The 22,654-nt window shown below is 35.7% G+C and overlaps 1 protein-coding gene across 2 annotated transcripts in view; it reads right to left on the reverse strand.

The window, feature by feature from the left end:
- LOC113120856 (calmodulin-regulated spectrin-associated protein 2-like) overlaps positions 1-20,018 on the reverse strand; it is a 31,458-nt gene extending 11,440 nt beyond the window's left edge. For both annotated transcript variants that reach the window (XM_026290976.1, XM_026290967.1), the window contains exons 1-6: positions 19,403-20,018; positions 13,736-13,995; positions 5,058-5,219; positions 3,812-3,889; positions 2,456-2,597; positions 717-856 (exon numbers count right to left, since the gene is read on the reverse strand). In XM_026290976.1, coding sequence (XP_026146761.1) covers positions 717-856; positions 2,456-2,597; positions 3,812-3,889; positions 5,058-5,219; positions 13,736-13,995; positions 19,403-19,565 — 945 coding nt within the window. In that variant the 5' untranslated portion in view covers positions 19,566-20,018. The remainder of the gene's footprint in view (positions 1-716; positions 857-2,455; positions 2,598-3,811; positions 3,890-5,057; positions 5,220-13,735; positions 13,996-19,402) is intronic.
- Positions 20,019-22,654: the final 2,636 nt, after the last annotated feature.

Here is a 22,654-nt window from a genome sequence, read left to right on the forward strand (position 1 = left end):
TGAGGTGATCCACTAGGCAGCGCTCTCAAATACAGTGCACACAAATGATGACTCAGTCTTCCCAAACCGTCAGATTTAAAACACGCACTGGTCGGCTTTCCTTTCCTGCATCAGCCCTGATGAAATTCCCTGTAATACTCCAGTGGTCACTTACTCATCAACTACATTCAGTGGAAAATCACCACATAAAGTGCTCCGGATCTGTATCCTAGAAACCATAAAAAGTTTGCAACACTGAACCAAATGGGAAATACACATCCTTTTCATTGTGTTGAAACATCTGAGAAAACTAAATACTAAATCATACCAGGAAGAAAAAAATATATATATTACACACCATTGTATTCCATAATAAAATCAGCACATCAGATTTCTGAAGAAAATCAGAGCAGTGATTGCCATGTGACAATCACTGTCAAAACATGTCAGGATGAGCAATCAAAATTAAATCCATCAATTAATCTTTCAGTAAAATGGTATCGGAAAAGACTTTTAATGTACGTTTATTTGTTTACAAAAAATAACTTTTCTTCTCTGCATTTCTTATCTTCTCTATCTTGCTTCCTAATAAACCTGGCACTGTATATCGCAAATATTGGCTCCTCAACAAATTGCTTTTGTGCCTCTTTTGTCATTTCGGATAAAATTATCTGCCAAATGCATATACATAGTATATGCAGTAAAAAGAAGAAAACTACATGAATGTCAGGCTTTACCTTGATGGTGCTGGAGGCATACAGCATATCCTCCAGGGTGAAGTGACAGCAGTTGTTGAGGTTTTCTCTGCAGAACTCCTGGATCAGCTGGAGATTGTACAGACTGTCAGCCAATGACATTGTTTCTTTGACACAGATGTCTAGATGGGGAGGAAGCAAACAACATTACAGCCAATGAGGTTATGAACAGATCTGAGGGGGAGGAGACAGACCTCAAGTAGAAGCCAGTGAAGTTTCATAGAAGTCTGTGAGGGGCGGGAACAGAATGTGTGATGTAACGAGCAGAATCCTCAGAGTCACGGGGGAGAGACGTGTTTATGTTTGAATAACTGCTCCTCTGTTCTCTCTCAAACTTCCATTCACGCACTCCTACTCGCTCCTATTCCTTTCGCTCATTTCTTCTTCCACCCTCCATTTTTACCCTTATTATTATGAAGAAATTATGACTTTTATATAGCAAGGATGCATTACAAGGATCAAAAGTGACAAAGACATTTGTGTTGTCATCAAGTGGCTTAAGTAGCACCAATAATTGTCTTTCAAATCAAGTTTAACGTCAAAGAAACCCTGCTATTATATCATTAAGTCAAATTTAAAATGAGGTAGAGACTTAAAATAAATATCTGAATGTTATGTTCTTGACATAAGAGACTTCAGAGAGAGTTTTTCTGATGCTGTTTGTGTGTGAATGTCTGTTATCTATGGGGGCAGACTAGGGGCAGAGTATTTGGTTGAGAGTTTATCTGTACAGGCCTCTGTTGGAAGGCTGTGCTACAGTATCTCCACTACAACTCTCAATGAAACAAGAATAAGACAGTAGGGATACACTCTTTCTGACTAAAGTATATTTATATAAGCAGTTTTGTTGGTCACTTCCCCAGACAATGTTTAAATGGTTTGTTCATTTTCGGAACACAACTTCAGATATTTTTCATGAAATCCGAGGGCTTTCTGACTGCATGCAGAGCGAGGGAAACGTTCAAGCCCCAGCAACATAATGAGGACATCATTAAAATATCCATGTGACATCAGTGGTTCAACCTTAATTTTATGAAGCTACAAGAAAAAATTTTGTGCACAAAGAAAACAAAAATAACAACCGTTCTGACATAGAACACTAATGTGCTGCGCCTTGTTTACAAGAAGAGTAGTAATGAATGTGTGGTGAAGACTGACAAACAAGAGAAGAAATTGTTGAGTAAATTCTTTTTTTTCTTCTTTGAACTACTGATGTCACATGGAATATTTTAACAATGCCCTTACTACCTTTCTGGTCCTTGAACGTGGTAGTTGCATTGCTGTCTATGCAGGGTCAAAAAGCTCTCGGATTTCATAAAAAATATCTTAATTAAGGGTTTGGAATGACACAAGGGTGAGTAATTAATGACCCCTTTTGGGTGAACTAACCATTTAAGTCTAGTTTGAAACTACACAAGAATTACACTTTATCAGATTAAGTACAAGTGGAGAAAATCACTACTAATTGTGCTCTTGAATTTCAAAAATGTGTTCTAGTAGTACTACGTTAGTTACTCATGCGGGTAGGACAAATTTAGTCCAACTCATGACATTTCCCAGTCCTTTTTATGTCCTCCATAATTGACTTCAGAACCACTCAATGTGCCATGTCATCATGTCATCACAATAAATTGTGAAAAGCATTCACAATATAGTATTATAAGGCTGAATGTTGGAATGAGAAACAGATCCATATTTCTCAGTGTTTCCTGCATAAGTACCTTCCAGTGGCACAGCATCAGGACAGTAGAAGTGCAGCAGTGCAGCCAGTGAGCAGCCGTCTGTGTTGTCCTTCAAGAGATTGTCCACCAGGGGGAGACAAATAACCTGACGTGCTTTATAGTCCTCTCTCCTGTACCGTCCCTGTGGATTACACACACATAATGGTTGCCATAAGAAGAAGCAAGAAACAGACCCAGTTAAAGACAGAGTCAGTTAAGGGACACACACAGAGAAAAATTACTTCAGCATATAGTGACAGGGCTGATGTAAAGTTACCGAACTGCTACAGTTACAACTGCATGCAAAAGGATGCAAAGAATGTGAGATCACCACAGAAATCTGATATCTTCTTCATATTCGATCTGTATAAGGAAACTTAAAGGGTTAGTTCACCCAAAAATGAAAACTAGCCCATAAATTACATCCTAGGTGTATATAACTTTGTTCTTTCAGATGGAGTTATATTAAAAATATTTTATGTTTAATGGCACTCAGCGGGTGTCGCAGTGCATCAGCCCAAAAGAAGTCAAATAAAAAGTGAACAAAGTCTATACATCTCTACGTAGTGTCTCTCAAACTTAGCATTTCATCTCTAGCTTATAAAATCTTCACTTCATTGATATTTGTGTTTGGATTAATGGATTTTATGGTTTTTAGGTATGTTCAAGTTTGTTGTGGCTTGAGAGGGGCAAAGTTACAAAGGCAGTTACACAATAAAATTGGCCTGCAGACTTGTGAATATTTCATAAGAACTGTACATGTTTATATGAAAGTATTCCTCAATACAGTACATTCATTGTGACAGTTTTTCCATGCCAAATAGAGTAAGAACAAGCTGCAAAACAGATTCCAGCACTACATGAATGACAGAAGAATTATAGTGTAAATACTGCTGAAGTCTTCGTTCATTTTGTATGTTTCCAAAATAACTTCATATTTATATTGTCATTTCTTTAAATTATAATTTCTATAAATATATTTTAAATATAGTGCATTCATTAATAATTTAAATATTTGTACAAAGTATTTGACAAACAATGCAAATTAAATATTAAGTGCTACATTGGTATCCAGTATAGGATCTTTTAACTGTTTTTATTCTCACGCTATTTTCAAATGTCTTCATTAAAGCTTTATCTGTGGATTGACTTTGGTAGATTGTCCCAAACATCTGTAGGGCAATTTATGATTCAGCAGCACAATAAGTATATTTCTAACTTCAAAGGAAAGAAAAGTATAGTTTGTATGAGCCCATGCCATGCTGTAATCAATCAATTATTTGATATTTAACAGCATGTCAACATAAGTAAAGAATAGCTGTTCCAGAGTTTATTTTTTAATGATTGTCTCCTCACCTTTTGAACAGGGCAGGGTTCTCCTATATCTCGAACTCTTTGTTCTTGGGCCAAAAGGTCTCTAAGATGTTCATTTACCTGCATTGGAAAATGAACATGTAAAATAATCATGTAGCCTACAAAGGGACACACAAGCACAAATAAACACAGATTAATTTAGAAGATTTTTCTGTGCATTTCCCCCGTAGTGTAGTGTCATTGATCTTTGAAACTAAGAAGTACTGTGTGTGGATTTAACTCTAATATGTCTTTACTTGTCTTGTCAGCTGGATGCTTGGTAAAACATGATAAGAAAAAAAAACAGGGATGGGCAGAGCTTTAGAGAGTGTTTTCTTACTCTATAAGAGGTAAGATAAACAACAGAACATGAAGAGTTTACTTGAAAAAACAGATAACTTCATGATCAAAAATCATGTTTATGTTATCATTTATTTATTGTGCTGTATTGTGTTAGATAGCTTTCCCAAACACAGTACACGGAGGCCAGGCTAGACACAACAGTGGAAAAAAAAGACGGCATGTCAACAGATCAAACACAAATATCTAAAAATGCCCAAAATATCAAAAGAAAAAAAAATCACATAAAAAAAGAAAATACAGAACTTAAAAGTGCTAATTCCATGGAAAAATTTATAAAGTTGGGAAAAGATTAAAAGGATAAGACCTCCAAAAGAAGAGCCCCGACCAAACTGAAACTGGGCCAGAACAAGCAAAATGCTTAGAGACTTCTTCCATCTGCTGAGGGAAGTTCAGTGATTCTTCAAAAGAAAGAGGAGGATCTTATGACATCGCTTGATATCTTGTGTGAAAATGAATGTGAAAACTAATATTATGAGAGCTCTGCAGAATTTAAAGTGTTCAGAATTAATACATAGTCTGAGTTCAATAAAGGAGGCAAAGTGAAATGGTGGAACTTCTATTTCGCAGAACCACTTGCGAGAAGAAGTTGCCCAACACGTTGCTCATCTAAGTCCTGCTTTTAGTGGAGGACTCAGAGGAAACGGAAAACATAAGTATTCATTGAGGACCATCACAGGAGAAGCAGGTGCAAGTGTCATCATCTTAAATTTTATTGTATTAAATTGTATATTTTTCACTACAACAGGGGGGCCCGGAAGACCCAAAAGAACAAGACATTTTGGGTAATCTGAAAAAATCCACTAAGAAAAAAAATGACATTCTGAAATTCACTAAAACTGACATGTAGGCAACTAACGTATTATAATGTGAGTTGTAGGGATCTCACCTTGTTGATCCATGTTGTCACGGCCTCTTCAGCATCATAAGGGAAGTCTTCCTCAGGAAGGAAAGGGGTAAACTTCTGTATGCAGGTCAGCACTCTCTCCACACTGACCATTTCAACTGTGTACGCCATCATCAGAGTGTCAATCAGTGCCAGGTGAGAAGTCTAAATTGACAAAAAACATAATTGATTGTTATTGATAAAAGCATTGATTCTTCCTAGCAATTCTCAATACAAAATAACTGTTAATAAAAGGGACCTAATTTACAAGAGGGACAAACAACATTAATATGTTGTGTAATTTTATGTAAATGTACACTGAGAAAAGTGAAACATACATGCAACTTCTTAAGCAGACATTGCTACATTTTCCAAGTATTGATTTTAGACTGGGAGGAAATTCTGATTAAATATCTGTAACTTAATTGGACATCACTTACTATTGTTCAGTTGCAATTAATATTACTGTGACTGCTGTTCTTGAAAATAGAGCTCAAGAACAGAGCATTACAGAAAGGCCTACAGGATAGCGGAGAAAATATCATCTGAGTCAATTGAGGATGATGGTAGTGGTAGTGAGAAAGAATGGCAGCCAGAAAAAAAAGGATTGCACTGTAGCTATCCTTTGAAACTACACTACAGAAGAGTGAAACAGAGAATTCCTCAATTGCGTTCGCAATAATTGTTGTAACATATATTTTTTTTATATATTTTATAGCTTTCACATTATATATCTTTTTATTATTATTTTATTATATCATTTTATATAATCTGCATAAGAGCCTTAAAGAACACTAAAACTAAAGAAGGAAAAAACAGGATTTCTTTTGAGTGCTTTCAGCCATGCTAAGTTTAGCCCCATCCTGGATCTTAAAATCTTACATTAATGAGAGTTCATTAATTCCCCTTAAATTAAACTGCCTAAATATCCCTAGAAATACAGCAAAAAGTTAACAAAAAATGCCCACTCCAAACAAATCTTAATCTGAAGGAGATTCTTTAATTATACGCCTTACACATTCTTATTTAAACAATACATTTTCATAAGACATTTCCAGCATGTTACACAAAGCTGAAACAAAATACCAATACAAACTTGATACAAAATGCTAATGCTTGTTTAAATACTCTAGAGTTATCTTAAGGGCTATGAATGGAAAAGCAGACATGGTACAAATACACAAGTAATGGTTTACCACTATTGCAATATCCAAAGATATAGTAATTAAGCATTTTATACTGGTAAATGGGCTTGGTAAATGGGGTACAATTTTAAGTTATTTGCAGTAAAATATCCAAAAACCACTAGGCTAGTGTTATATATTTTGTCCAGCTGATTACTAACAATATATTTAATGTTTTCAACTACTTGTCAATCATGAGAAAATTCCCATTCTAAACAGTGACACCTTTAAGCCCATTTACAAGTATAAAATGCTTAATTACTATAGCAGCCATGGATAATGAAACAGTGGTAAACCATTACTTGTGTATTTGTAGAGTTTCTTAGTCCCAAGTAATTGTACTTTTCCATGTGAAGTTATGTTATTTCTATTATCTGTTACATATTTAACTTTGAGACAACATCAAGCAAGTGCCTAAACGTGTAAATCTGTAGGCTGTGACTGGCCTTAAATCCCTTTGACCTGCTTTAACATTCTGATTAAAATTTTAAAAAGGACATGTAACTTAATCAAGCAATCCTTAAGCCACTAAAATGGACAAATAACAGTTTAATCCAGGGAGATCAGCAAGTCTTGGTATTTCACCATCCATGAATAACGAAGAAAATACTTATGTAAGATTCACATCCACATGCTGTATAAAATACATTTAAGAAGAAACACAGATGTGGCTATCCAGCAAGTGCTCATATTTTGCCTAAAAGATAAAATATTAACAAATTCAATATGCAAAACTAAAGCTCTTTATGAATACTAACAGATGACAAGCGTTTATGTTTTTACTCTTTAATCTGTCTGGGTGATATCTTAAGTCCAAGAAGCTTACCAAGCATTTATTGTAAGCATTCAAAAATCTTTCTTTGGACTCCACCCAAACATTCAGCATGTCCAAATGAGTGCTGCCACGCAGTTTCTGTGTATGTTCATATTTTTTTCATCTCCATGGTTTAGGTGTTCTCAGAGCTGTCAAAAACAGCTGAATATATTTTTTTCAGGTTTCTTTGATGAATAGAAAGGTCAGAAGATCAGCATTTATCTGAAATATAAATCTTTTGTAACATTATAAATGTCTTTGTCAATTTTAAGCATCCTTGCTAAATAGAAGTATTAATTTCTACAATAACCCCCACCCCAATAAAATATATATATATATTGACTCCAAGCTTTTGAATGGTAATGCGTATAATGTTACAAAAGCTTTTTATTTCAGATAAATTCTGATCTCTGGCTCTATATTCATCAAAGAATCCTGAAAAAAATGTACTCAACTGTTTTAAATATTGATAGTAGTAATAATAATAATAATAATAATAAATGTTTCTTGAGCAGCAAGCAAATCAGCATATTAGAATGATTTCCAATGGATCATGTGACACTAAAGACTGAAGAAAATTCAGCTTTGATCTAAAGAATAAATTACATTTTAAAAATATATTCAAATAGAAAGCAGTTATTTTAAACCGTACAAACATTGCACAATATTACTGCTTTTGCTGTATTTTGAAACAAATAAATGCAGGCTTGGTGAAAAAAAAAAAAAAAATACATTAAAAATCTAAAAAATCTTAATGTTACCATTCAAAAACTTTTGACTGTACAGTAATTTCTCTTAAAATACCTTACTGGGTTATGATAATCAAAACAGTCCTGAGCTAGATTACGCTTTGATCTCTGCAAACCAAACTATCACATTAATCAAAAATTTAATAATAATGTTTAATACCGTAAAGCTGCTTGATATAAGTTATTGCATAAAATACTATAGACGTGTCGTGAATGCTTTACTGAGCTCATGCACACATTCACATTGGTGTAATAAGATGCATTTTTAACTGCTGCTTTCACACTGCTGTGATTTTTTGTTGTTGTTGTTTATTTCATTATTGAGAGGAAAGCGTGCGTCATATATTTTCATATCCAAACGCTATTCGGTTTGGCTCGCATGCGTTTCTCTGAAGCAGTGCTGAGCGCTGTATCTCTTCTTCTCTTGAATTGCATCAAGGAGAGCTGAATTACAGTCTTGCACTACAGCGCTACACTGGTCAAACCGCATTATTGCAGGCTCTAAATTAGGTCAAATTAAATCAAACAACTACTTGTCAATAAAAATATTTGTAGACAATTTTTTTATTGTAATGTCGCTCATGTCGACTAATCGTTTCAGCCCTTTTACTCAGACAGAGTGAATCATTTAAAGCTGTTACTGAGTTCATAATTGACTACCCCACTGAACCATCCTTAACTGTCCTAATACAAATATTTCCCGAAATGTTTTAGGTTAGTGTTTCCTGTAGCAATGGTATATGTAATATCACACTATTACTCTTAAAGACAATATTTTAAAGATAACATTTTAAAGTAAATAACACATGCATAACTCCTGCAATAAAATGAATGTTTATTTTATATACTTACTAAATATTAAATAATTAATTGGAAAATATATATCAATATGCAAAATATATCAATTCTGTAAAATACTGTAAAAATAAGTCTTGATTTTGTAATCCTACTTTTTTCACAAATAAAGAAAAGAAAAAGAAAAACACTATAACCAACAGTGAACTCAGTATAAATATGACATGAATAAGACATAATGGCTGACTGGATAGCACAGCATAGTTTAAATCTCTTTGGACAGCTTTAGTGTTTAAATGGGTCAAATTTACTTACTAAAATGTCCGTACCCAAACACATGGACGGTGCATCACACAGAGTACACATGTTTGGGGAATTAAATATTTATGAAATGTTCAAAGATTTGTTTAAATGATATTGATGTGTATATGATGAATGCTTACAATATATGAGAACATTTGTCTATTAATAAGACAGAACTTTTAAACAAAGACAGTAAACTGAAATGCATTGTTACATTAATATATTTACTTCTTTTTCATATGATACTCTGTACAGAAAACTAGCAAATGCATAAAAATCCATTTTAGGGTTAACACCCAGATTTACACAATGTTATTACGGCCTGCTGGAGTGTCCATGAACTCTGCTAGAGGGATCTCTATCCCTTACCTTTGCCACCGAAAACCAAACTACATTTCCCATAACCCCTGCTTAGGAACTAATTTACAGTCACACCCCGATTCTAATCAGGTGGACTATAAAAGACACACTCATATACACACATTCATCGCTGATTATTGTTAGCTTGTAGCGTTTCCAAGCTCCTGTGTTTCTTAGTTTTTGCCTTGCCTGTGTTGCCTGTTTGTTGCTTTGACCATTGCCTGTTTTGTGGATTACTCTTTTGTCTCACCCTGGATTGTACCTGTTTGCTGGTGTCTGACCCTGCTTGTTTTGACCTAATTTTGAATGTAGCATTTGGATCCTCAACTTCGTTGTCACACACTCCACGTTATACACACATTTCTGCATCTTTTATATTAGAAACAAATACAAACACCCAGAGTCTGGAGTTCACCTCAAACAGTGCTGTTTAGAGATAGCAGATGATTACAAGGCCCTGTCAGGCTGAATTTATCTTATGAGTTTGCCTCTATATTGCAGGCTGTTTATCAAACCACAGAGACTTTCAAATCACTTAACTTTCTGTAAAGAAGCACCAAACAAGGCTTCAGTAAATCAAACACTGAATTTTCATACTGTAGCAGTACGTTATAAAAATAGATTTTCACATTTCTCTGTCATATACTTTCGGCTGTTTAAAAAAAAAACACTGGCTTATTAACGGTTGGTCTAAATGTAAAGCAAAGGTCCAAAGAGGTGCTCATGAACCTGGACTGGGACAGTGTGTCTGAACAGGAATTGCTTTCATATCATCAAAGGTGAGAGCGGCAGGTCTGGAACTGCTTCTGAGAGCTCAGGTATCCTTTACAACACAATGTGTTGATGTATGCAATGCCATTTTCAGAGGGTTCATGCTTCGCTATGCAAACATGCTTTTCTTCTCTCTTCCTCTCTTTGCATAAAGACCTGTTGTGCTTTTCCTCTATCCTACTAACCGGTGGAGCGCTGCCAGCCAAAGAAGGTGAAGAGCATGAGATAAAGACTGAAAAACAGAGTACTTCTAGGAACTATACTGTAAAAAGTTTTCATTCTGTTCATCTGCTCTTGACTTTCAGTCTCACGTACAGTACAGAACATTACAATTAGAGGTCGACCGATAGTGGATTTTACAGATACCGATAGCTAGGTTGAAAAAAAAAAAAAACTATTTTGAATTACTTTGTAAATAAATAGAAATATTAATATTAAATGTTAACTTTATATTGATAATTAAAGCTAGCTCATAGTTCTTAAATTAATGTTAACAGAAGCAACTTAAAATTTTCAAAATGTATTAGCAAATTTTTTAATTAGACAGAAGTTTTTAAATATCTACACAAAGGCCACATTGAAATTACATACATATGGATATTGTATGCACACTCTCAAACTTTATTTGCTTTTATTTTAGAACACTTGATGATTATTTAATCAAAATACCAAAATATGGCAGTCACACACACGGAAAAAATACTCATCGCGTGTCTGGGACAACACACTTGACATGAACTCTAATTTCAACTACTGTATCACACGCTCACATACATACATTACAGGAATTCTAATATATTTAACAGTGTCCATGAGATGTTATTTAAAACAGATAGATTTAATTTTGAACAATATGTATGTATTGCTTCAGATTTAAAACTGAATAAAAATATTTCAAAATCGTTTTAATATTTAACCCTGGAAATAAACAAAAAGTTTTAGGATTTTGAAAAAAAGATTAAACAAATACAAATCATGACATGAAATTAAGAAAAAATATTTTATATTCTACACTATTTCTAGGTGAAATATCAACAAACGGTAATATCACAAATGGTAAGATGTTACTCCATTAAAGGACAAGACACTGTTTGGCTCATCTCAAATCATGATCATCAGGTTTCACACAAACTTACAGAGTTCATGCAGCTTGAATGCTGCCTTATATTAGCAAAACAGGAACAAACTAAATACTAAGACATTCTGCAATGTTAATTATTGCAATTCTATTTAATGTTATAATATAAACTAAAATGCACAATGTTGGATTAAACTAGAAAATTATACAAAATAAAAGCATTTTCATTACATCAGACCCTCACTGTATACAAGCAGTTTAAACCACTACATTTAGTGTTTAACCTTCGGAGTGACAGTGTATGTGCAGTCAACACTTTTCTCCCAAATATGCTGATTAAAGTGAATTTCATCAATGCAGTTTCGCAGGAGTGCAGACCCCTCCTCTCCAACTCACACACACCTCGACACACTGCCGCAGTGCTAATCGCCATGCCAACAGACACACCCACCCATGTGCACATAATGTGTGCACTCGTACAGAGACAGGAGACTAAGCTGTGTTTTTTGGACACAGTGGGTTTACCTATGGTTGAGTTTTGCAGACCGACGAAGGTCACATTCTTTTTTCTAAATCTCATGTCACATGTGCTCTTCTTATCCAAATAACCTTGCCAATCATAAACACACACACACACACACACACACACACACACACACACACACTGTGGCTGATCCAAAGACAAATCTGATAGCATACCGAAATGTGTTTTCATTTTAGAGCTTACTGTACATAGGGTGAGTCTGTAACAGTGAGAGCTGTGGATGTGTGTGTGTTAGTGTCTTAATGTGCGTGTTGTTTCTGTGTTAAATCAGATGGTCTAGACTGAGCACTCTGGTTTCGGAGAGGTAAAAGCACCAAAATTGAACACCGAAAGGATACTGACTGTTACTGCAGAGATGGTGAGAGCGTGAGAGAGAGGGAGTACTGCAATGCAGACATCAGCAGTACCTAATATGGCAGTGTTCAGACCTGCACCTTATCCACCCTACACTTTACACCCTACAACACCCTTAAATGAAGTGCACTGCAGCTTACACACAGTCACCAAAAACAGCAGTTTGCATTACCAGTTCAGTACCAGCAGATTTCATGTTATCACTGCCCTAACTTCTGAGAGTAACACAAAGGAAAACCTAACAATTACAGCCACACCAAAATAATTTTTACTTTCTTTTGCTAGTTCTATGAAAATCACTATAAAGGCATTACAGCAGACGTATGAAAGCTTAGGGTAAGGATACACTAACATTAAAATTCTCAATGATAACACTAAGCTGATTAATATGCCAGGTATTACATATATATTATGTTTTGTAGTGATCGAGCGATATATTGTCGTGGCCAATATATCATCCGATTTTTTAAATATCGGCATCGGCAGATACAGTTTTCTGCTTGGCCGATATGTTCGAGACGGGACTTTTATTTTTACGGCGCTGAGAAAGGCAGCGCCTGAGCGCATACAGCTCACATTCTCCCTGTTGTTCTCTGTCGTCATTAACAGTTCTAATACAGATAGAAGTCTGTCTAATAATTAGTGGCAGAAATTATGATTCTTTCAAGAGATTCGTACATTTTCAGTTCGTTCACCAAAAAGAATCGTTCACTGATTCGTTCAGTAATCATTTCTTCGTATTACACAAAATATGCCAGCAAGTGGCAAAAAAGAGTGTATTCTGTGTTATGTCTTAAGTCAACGAACGTATTCACTTGTTACAAAAACTGATCTGGCTTTATTCAAATGTATGCATAATCGCTTTCACTATATAAAAAGTCTAATTAAAGTTGTTCAGATGAACAAAGCACGAGGTTTTCTTGCCTAATTAGCATTTTAATTGTTTGGTCCGACAGTTTGTATATTATATATTCACATTCATAAATCAGGGATTAAATTAATTAATTAAAATGAATAGATAATTTAAATACATTTTCATAATAAATTATAGTATTAAAATTCTATACTATTTTGTCTAAATAATTAATAATAATTAATAATTACATAATCCAAAATAAAAAGCTAAAAACAAAAAAACAATAATTTTAAATTAAGTAAATTAATAAATAAACATTATAATGCACAGTACAAAAATTCATATTCATTTTGAGATTTGCGAAATATTATCTTTAACAATGTTAATAAATTATTTTAGGTAATCTAAACAAAAAATTAAGACATAAATATAAGTATTGTAATTTTATGTCCTTCCTAAATGTTTGACTTTTTATTTTACAGTGAAATGTTACAATAGTAATATTTCTTATTTTACTTAATATTTTACTGAATAATGACAATAATATTAAAAGAATAATAAAAAGTATTATTATTTTTTTATTAAATTAAAACTTTTGGCCAAATTGCAGCCCTACAAAGAAGCATTTTTTACTTTTTTAAAATCACAATTTTTATCAGAAAAAATAAAATAAAATCACCAAATTGCACAGCCCTAGTCTCCATGCATTGTGCATTTCTACTAAGCACACATTACAGTACCATGAAGGCACTGCAACATTCTTTTGAAATAATTTGCAGGGTCACATCACCATTAAAATAAACACTTGCACTCTACATCTGAATATATGTCAGCAACAGAAAAAAAATGAAGATGTAGTGCCAAATCACTTGCCATCTGTATGGGGGTCTTGCAGAGGTCTCTCTCAGTCACAAGTCTCTCCTGGTCAGTGACGTAGAGGCCCTTCTGAGCGAGGGCCTGGATGATGGCGTTGTGCCCCAGCAGAGGTCTAGCCGCGTCGCTCCTGAGGATCAGACTCCCAGCACGGCAATACAACTCAGCAGAAAGCAGCAGAGACACAACAGGCGGCTTCACATGCTCCTGATCATACTGGTCTCGGTAGAATGGATCCTCCAACTCCACAGGCACACAGTCTAAAGAGAAAGAGAGAGATTGTGATTGATTACACAAAAGTGTCCAAGAATTTGGAGGCTAATGTGAAAAAGTGTTTATTCAGGTGGTTACGTGAAGTGGGTAAATCATTTTGTCAAAAAAAAAAAAAAAGAAAACAAGTACTATTCATTTCTTTAGGTGAAAAGAATAATCTTTTAATGTGCCTTTAAATCTGATTCAGAATCAATGCTTGGTCAACAAGTGGAACCTGAAAAGAGAGACACAATGTTTTCAGTCTAATCCCATTGTGCCTCCCGCTTAATCCGATTTACTGAAGATCTTCAGAATAGCACCATAGACTCAAATACACACAAACAGACAGGTACAGGCATGCATGATTTGAGTCACACACATACAGACTGCAATCATTGAGGAGCAAGCAAATACAATTATACACACGTGTAAACACCCGGGTATAGGCCTGCAAAAACTGAGTCACGAGCACTTGCCTAAAAGACAAAGCAGTCATGATGCACACAAACAGAAAATAACAGCTTTAGGATGAAAACATCTGCAGATCAAACATTCTGCTGTTTCTGACGCTGAGCTGCGACTGAAGATGTCTGAGTTTAGAAGAAGCAGGAAATTCCTGGCACCCCATAATGCTTCAGTGTTTGAGTCAGACAACAGGTGATGTAGATTCCTGCTCTTCCCGGGTCATTTCCTTTCACGATGTCTTTGTGTGTATGTTTTTCAGCAGCAGGAAATATGTGTCTTAAAGGTGCAGTGCAATTCCTGCTGTTCCTGCTTAAAAATAACACTTTAAAAATAAAAAATAGGAAAGAATTTTTTTATTTTAAGAAAAATAATTATATACAAATTAATAATTCAACATTAAAAATAAAAAATACAGAAAAAATATATATATTAAAGTAAATGTTATTATTTAAAAAAAAAAATTATTCAACTTGAACAAGTTTAAACTAATACAATTAAATAAATAAATTAGAATTAAAAAATGTTTGTTGCATGATTAGTTGACCATCATTATCAATTTGTATTAAACACGTATTTCCAGCATTAACTTATAACTTCTTGTCAATGTTTTTTTGTGTATTTTAAATATTTAAAAACTCTTTAAAAAAATTCCTCCCAAATCTTTACAAAAAGCTGCTGCATCAATGGAAACCCTTTTCCCCGCAGGCTCCGCCAGTTCAGAGCCAAAAGCGAAAACACACACACATTTGCTTCTGTAAAGCTCACAGTTTTTCCTGAACATGCTCATAAAGAGCTGCCTGGTTATGGAAAGTTTTTTCCCCCACGTTTCATCCCAGCTAGATGGGGGACAGAGGCAGGAAGCGGGCTCTCGAAGGCACGACAAACACAGGGAGGAAGTGAGGGGTCAGAGAGAGAAAAGCCTGAGGCAGCGAGTCACCACAGCTCACAAAAGCCTTTCAAAAGTTCAAATCTGCCTTTTTGTGAGTTAAAATGTTACAGTAAGGAAACATAACTCAGTTCCTTTATGAAATTATTATCTTAAGGTCATTTGGGTCATGTGTTTTCTAAATAATCCTACATTCTATAGATTTTTAAAGATGTTCTTGACATATAATCATTCCAAGTATAATGACATTGACCAAATTGTACGTATGTTAAGGACAGCAATTGTAATTGTCTTTTCTTCTTTAATGTGAAATGGCTTCTCAAGCAATTAAAAAAGAAGTTGAACAAGACTTGATTTTGTTCCTCATTAACTAACTGGATTGTTGTTGTTTGCTAATAGCAAACTGATGCTATCATCTTAAGACACAAAGAAAGTAATAATTTTCACATTCCACATTATGAGTCCCTCATGTAACATAACATAAGCGTTCCTGGTCCTTAATAACAGTTAACAGAGAGAATAACAGTGCAGAGAGTCACATGTGAATGTCACACACTCCCAGCGCTCCTCAGGCTTCAGTGATGTAACAGAAACGAATGCTCTCTCTCTCTGTTGTGGTATGTGCAGTATTTCACAGATGTTAGGCTGGAGGGAAAGACAGGACACGGACAATGTCATTATGAGGGCCTACTGGCACTCAAAACAGCTGTTTGTGGCCTTGTTTATTTTCATTTCCGAGAAAAGTATCTGGGTGAACAGACATCCACCAGACTGTTTCCATTCTGAGGATGCCTTGCAATGGGGCGGCTCGTCTTCCTGTGTTTGTTTCTCATGCTGATCAGCAGTTTCATTCTGCTGTGAAGAGCAGTGACGGATGGGGAGATATTATCACCCTTACTAAAAAAACTACCATAGTACTTTAAAAAATACCACATTCATGAACCAAGGTATTACAAATTACTTGCATGAAATATGTTGACAAAATCACTGGATACAAAATACATGTTGCTGTATGTATGGTCCCTTGTCAAATAGAAGTACACTTAAGCATACTTTTAAAGCAAGTCTTTGTTATGGGAAATAATATGCATGCAAAGAATTGAACTGAAGTGCAAATTAATTTAATGTTATTGGACACTAGATTGTATGTTATTCGCAAATAAATGAAGATGTATTATTAAATTCTATTAACTGCAATTCGTTGAACTTAAGAGTGTTTTGTGACCCACTTACAGTAGGACTTACAGTAAATACATCTTTAAATATAATTTCATAATTGTCTTTGAAATACGATTACTACCGAATGAACTGTTATGCATTCATGATAAATAAATTATACTTTATTGTAATTTCTGAAACTTGTATGTCAAATTTAAATGGATTTTTAATATTGTAATATTGGATAACATAACAGTTAGCAATTAAATGTACTCCTTAGAAGCACAATAAAAGATTATCAAATGATGTACTTTAAATTAAAACTTTTAATCTGAAATTAAACTGCACTCTTAAAGGGGTCATATGATGTTGCTAAAAATAACATTATTTTGTGTATTTGATGTAATGAAATGGGTTTATGTGGTTTAAGTAAAATAAAAAAAATAAAAAAAAGGCATTATTTTCCACAATGTACTTGTTGTTTCTCCTCTATGCCCCACCTTTCTGAAACGCGTCAATTTTTACAAAGTTCATCATTCTGAAAACGAAGTGTGCTCTGACTGGCCAGCTAACCAATGCATTGTGATTGGCCGAATACCTCAAGTGCGTGACGGAAATGTTACACCCCTTTCTATACTCTGATGTCAGGTGTCCCAGAGCGCCGAGACAAACATATTAAAACTCCATTTTAAACAAAGCATTTGTTGCATCCAGTGGAGACATAATTACTGATTATAATGATAATACCAGCGTGTTTGAATTGTCAGTGGGAAATCTTTTAAATATATAATCATACTTACAGTCTGCAAGTTAGAACAGCTGCCATTGTAGTCTACTCTCCAAGGATCAGGAAACATTCCTCCATAAAATGCGTAGACATTTGGAGGCGTGTAAGAACGAGCCGTGTTAGGAGCTATTGACTCTTAACTTTTATAACTTTTTATAACTTTTATAAAGAATATCTCTTTGGGTTTGAGGCCTTAGTCTTTGAAATTACAGATCTTCTTTTTGCACCAAGAGATTGTAATATTCCAAAGAGAAAGGAAATATTTTAATTGCACCATATGACCCTTTTAAAGTGTAGCCTACTTATTAAGTGTGTGAAGAAATGTAAAAATGATGAAGTACAGTTTTTTTTGTTTTTTTTATATACTTTTCTACATTCAATACAATTAAGCACATTCATTCACAAGAGGTTTAATGTCCAAAAACAATGGCGACCAAGCACAATAGTAATAGTACAAAAGCACACTGACTCAAATTTAGGTGATTCAGAGAAATCTGTAATGGAGATCATAGTAAGTCCATGCTTTATCAATTAGATAACAATTTATCATTAGAGTTCATGAACACCAGCAACTCCAATGAGAAAAGCAGACTTTTTACACACACACACACACACACACACTTCTGCCAGGAGCCATCATCTTGGCCCTATTGCACTGCAATCCACAGGCGTTTCTGTTGTGGGCCGGATGGCCGCTCTAGCAATAAAAGCCAAACTACTAAGGCCATGCAAGTTTGATAGTCTGTGTTTATGTTTATTCCAGCATCCTCCACGGGGACCTATTCTGGAAAATTCAATCCTATTACTGTGTGCAGAAGTGGAGAATCTGCTTTGAGCATTCATTATGGACTGTGGGGAAGGACTCTGAGCCATGAGCCAGACAGTGGCCTTTCATGAGTCTATGTAGGGATCTAGGCTAATGTTTTCTGCAGACATGGCAAGAGCTACCACCATCTAAACTTTTTCTGAAATTCATAGTTTTTAACCTCTGTATACTGTTCTCATGAGACATATATGCACATAAAATAACTTTAAAATTACAGAAATCATTTTAATCTTTTTATGTGTCCAAGGAGAACAACACATTTATTATCTTTTCATAATTTAACTAATTAATGTTTCCCATTAACAAAATCCCTCCAATAAATGGCCAGGATGCTAAATTGAAAAATATGTCCACTGCAATTCTAATTACTGGTAGGGAAAATAGGCACACTGACACACTTTTACACCATATTTCTCAGAGTAAGTTTATTTTCAGTACAGAGACATGCTTTGAAGTCTTGTCAAAACAACAACAACAACAACAACTGAACATGTCCCCTGTCACTGCCTAGGAAAAAAAAAATATATACAGTTGATTGAATATATTGAGCAACAGCAAGGTGTCACACTACATAGGGTAAGTTTTCACAATAGAAACTGTAACGAACCATAACAGTTATGAAAGACAAAACAATTGACGTTTTTCAATCCTTTAAACGCCACTGCCACCAAATATGGTCATTCTCACGCAAAGGACCCCATCCTGTAAAACTGAAAAGCCATCTAAAGAGTTTGTACAAAAACCCAATTTATAGCTACTGTAAAAAAAAATTATAAATATGCTTAAATAATATTAATTTGACAATTTCTGCTTTCTTTAAAGCTAAAAGTGCTGTTATTGTACTGTATCTATTTATTCATTTGATTACTTATTTTAACCGAATTATTTTTTTGCTGTTGTTTTATTTTTAGTTATTTAAATTAGGCTACATTTTTAATTATTTAATTTCTAACTTATTAGTTTTAATTTATTAAAAATAATAAAGTTTTTTACAGTCATATATATATATATATATATATATATATATATGTGTGTGTGTGTGTGTGTGTGTGTGTGTGTGTGTGTGTGTGTGTGTGTGTGTGTGTGTGTGTGTGTGAAACATACACGGTTTTTTTTTTTTTACACTCTCATTTCGTATATCATTTTCACGGACCCCCTAGAATTCCCTTGCGGCCCCCTGTGGTCCACACTGTGAAAAATTTGATATTAAATCACTGAGATAGTGTTCAGCCCTAGAAAACTTCCCCCAGCACTCAAATGTACGATTTTTTCAAACCGTTAAGCGCCACCTACCAGACCCGAAGGCTTTGGCGATGAGCCACGTCAAACTGCACGATATCTTGGCCCTGGTGAAATCATAGTGATCAACAGATTTGATCGTCGGCACGATGAACGTCCTCTTGCTCTCCTTGATCTCTGCGGCATCACCCATCTTGACATCTGCGCGCGGCTGCATCGCGTCCCGCGGGAGTGACTATGCGATCAGAGCGGTGGACGACATTCCCATGCTTTAATGAGATGTGAAATATAACGGATCGGCCCAAGCTCTCGTGTAGTCCAGTAATCCTCCTCTCATATATTGATTATACACACGAAAAACAATTCCAACTGCATCCCCGAGCGCCGGACTTAAAATCCAACAAGAAATTCCAGGCGACTGCGGTAGTTCTCATCCTTTTCCCGGCATTATATCCTCAAGTTGGTATAGACGACTTAAATCAATAATTTGTTGGTGACACGAGCGCCATGATGAGGGATGTCAAGTGCAGTGGCGAAAAGAGGCCATCGATGAGATCACTGTTTTGTGTCATGATTTCTCCTCTTCTTTAACTTTTGTTACTGTCTTTCCTAAAATCTCTCCCTCTCCCTGCGGTCCGCCTGCCGCACTGTGGCCTGGAAAAAATAAGAGAGATGACTGCGCATGCGCGAAACGCCCAGACGCAGACAAGCAGCGCTGCTGGCGGAGGCAGATTCATGGAGCATCAAATGTTTGACTTATCTACACTGCATTTTATTTTACACATCTGTCCTTTCAGTTCTCTAAATACCCTACTGTGTTTGTAGGCTACGCTGTGTTAAAAAAACAGTCGAACAATTTTTTTTGAAATTATAATGTTGCTAAAATTGTTTGCGTTTAATTTGCTGTGAATGTTAAACGTGGTGACCTCAGGTAAATTTAAACAATGATGCATAATGGCTTAATTTACCTGAATTCACTCCTGTAGGTTTATCCAACTATTAAACCCTCATTCTTACCACATAGGCTACATATATATTTTTTACAACTAAAAATAATTGCAACTACTCTTCAAAATAGTAAATAGTACAAAATTATAATTATAAAATGTTATAATTAGTAAAATATATAGTAAACATTTCCCACCATCAACAAATATTTGTGGAAAATGTAAAAATATCACTATATTAAATTAATTAGCAAGGTATTAATTAATGCAAACTCTACAATTATCAATATTTATTGACTGATTCCTTCTTTCTTATGGTGTTGACTCATGTTGAGCAACAGGAAAGGAAGAAAGGAGATTGCACCCAGACATAGATGAATAAATTTAATACAATAATACGAATATATATTTATATTTATTACTAATATATATATACACACACACAGTACACATGTGATTTTTTTTTATTTTGGATGCAATTAATCACAATTAATCATTTGACAGCACTAATATTATATATATATATATATAGTCACGGGAGGAGCACAAGACAGACACAGTGGGCGTGGCGTCAGGCCTCGGAGAGGCTTTTATTAACAGAAATCATAAAACAAAGGGAATAAAAGTGGCCAAAGGGGGAAAGTGTCCAAAATAACAGGGAATCTGGTGTCCTCGTTGTGCTGCGGGGTTCGTGTGGGTCAGGCAGTGTTCATGGAGGAAGGGTCCAGGTAAGGGGCGGAGTCCGGCGGCCGCACGCGCTCCCCTCCTTGGTCCGGGGCGCGAGGGGCGGGCGGCTTCCTCTAGCGGCCGCATCTCTCTCGTCGGCCGCGGCGCTGGTAGGGGATGGACGGCCCGGCATCCTGGCCCGTCGGCCGTGTAAACGGGTGCGGTTCTCCTCCGGATCGCGGGTCCGGCTGCTCACGTCTCTTGTGGCGCGGGAGTCCCTCAACGCACCCTTCCTGGACCCACGAGGACACCAGCGTGCATGCACGGGGAAGAGACCGGTCTCCTGAGGAGAGGCGCGTTGGGCTTTTAACCAGCGGCGGTAATGAGGCTCCACTTCCTTCAGGTGTGCCCCATCACACGCCGCCAGCCCTGACTCGTCCAGCGCCCCTCCTCTCACACCCACTCCAGTCGGGAGCCTGGTGAAGGGCGGCGATTTAGGACGGGGTGCCGGTGACAATCAGGGAGGAGGCAGCTGACTCGTCACAATATATAATACAACATATCTCTGTTAATCAGATTATTAATGAAATTATTTTTTCACTAAATGTTAGCATGTTTAATAAATAAAATAAATGCATGATATTAACATCCAAAACTAATGAAGTGGGGTGGTAACTCTGATGTTTAAACAGTTACTTAGCGAGTGGAGTCTGAACTGTGAGGTGTTGAGGCAGATCTGAGTTTTCAGGTTGTGTTACTCAACAGCAGGATCAGATCTGTTCAGACAGGAAGGGGTGTGACCACTGCTGCGGTCCAGGCCTCTGACTATCAGCTCTGGAGAATAGCTGTAATTACTGCCCTCTACCCACATGCACAACCCTTTCATCAAACACACACACACACACACACACATGCACGCAGATACACAGCCTTTTATGTGTGACAGAGAGAGGCTCCTCAAGCACAAATGGAAGTCATTTAGCCTTCTGAACTCCAACAAATATGAGAGAGAGAAGAGAGAGAGAGAGAGAGAGAGAGGGAGAGAGATCCACCCAGATGTGACTGAAATCTCTACTGCTAATTTTAGCAGCTGGCTTCTATTACTGGCTGTTAAGACGTCTGACCCTGTTTGAATTACATCACACCAGGAAGTCAATCTTTGTATCAAATTAGATAGTGAAGAAACACTGAACTTTAAAAAAGTTCAATGATAATGAAAACATTCAATCTCCCTATACTCATGCCCACCTGTTTGTGCTTTTCCATTTCCCTGCAGAAATCAATGCCAACTGTGCTCACAGAGTAATGTCGCCCTCTAGCGGAGACCTGCGCCGCTTCATTTGGGATGGATGGAAGCATGGACCACATTAGTAGGCTACAGCTTGTAAACTTTAGAACCTCTTAGTTACAGCTTTGTACCTTACAGAGTGTTTTAGAGTTTATAAAAAAATCACGTATGAAAATTGATGAAATAACTAATTTTAACTTAAAACTTAAAAAGGCAAATAGACTTAACTTAAATTTTCGAGTTTTATATGGTTGTTTACTTGTTTTAATGATTTAATACAAATACTGTTTTTTCCATAAACAGCTTTATTTGGTTTATACATTTACATTCATTTAAGAAACATTGCTCACATCAAGCTAATATTTTAAGTCACAATAAGACACTTGAACAACACTTTAAGCTCAT

This window comes from Carassius auratus, chromosome 2 (genome assembly GCF_003368295.1).
Source record: "Carassius auratus strain Wakin chromosome 2, ASM336829v1, whole genome shotgun sequence".
Classification (NCBI taxonomy): domain Eukaryota; kingdom Metazoa; phylum Chordata; class Actinopteri; order Cypriniformes; family Cyprinidae; genus Carassius; species Carassius auratus.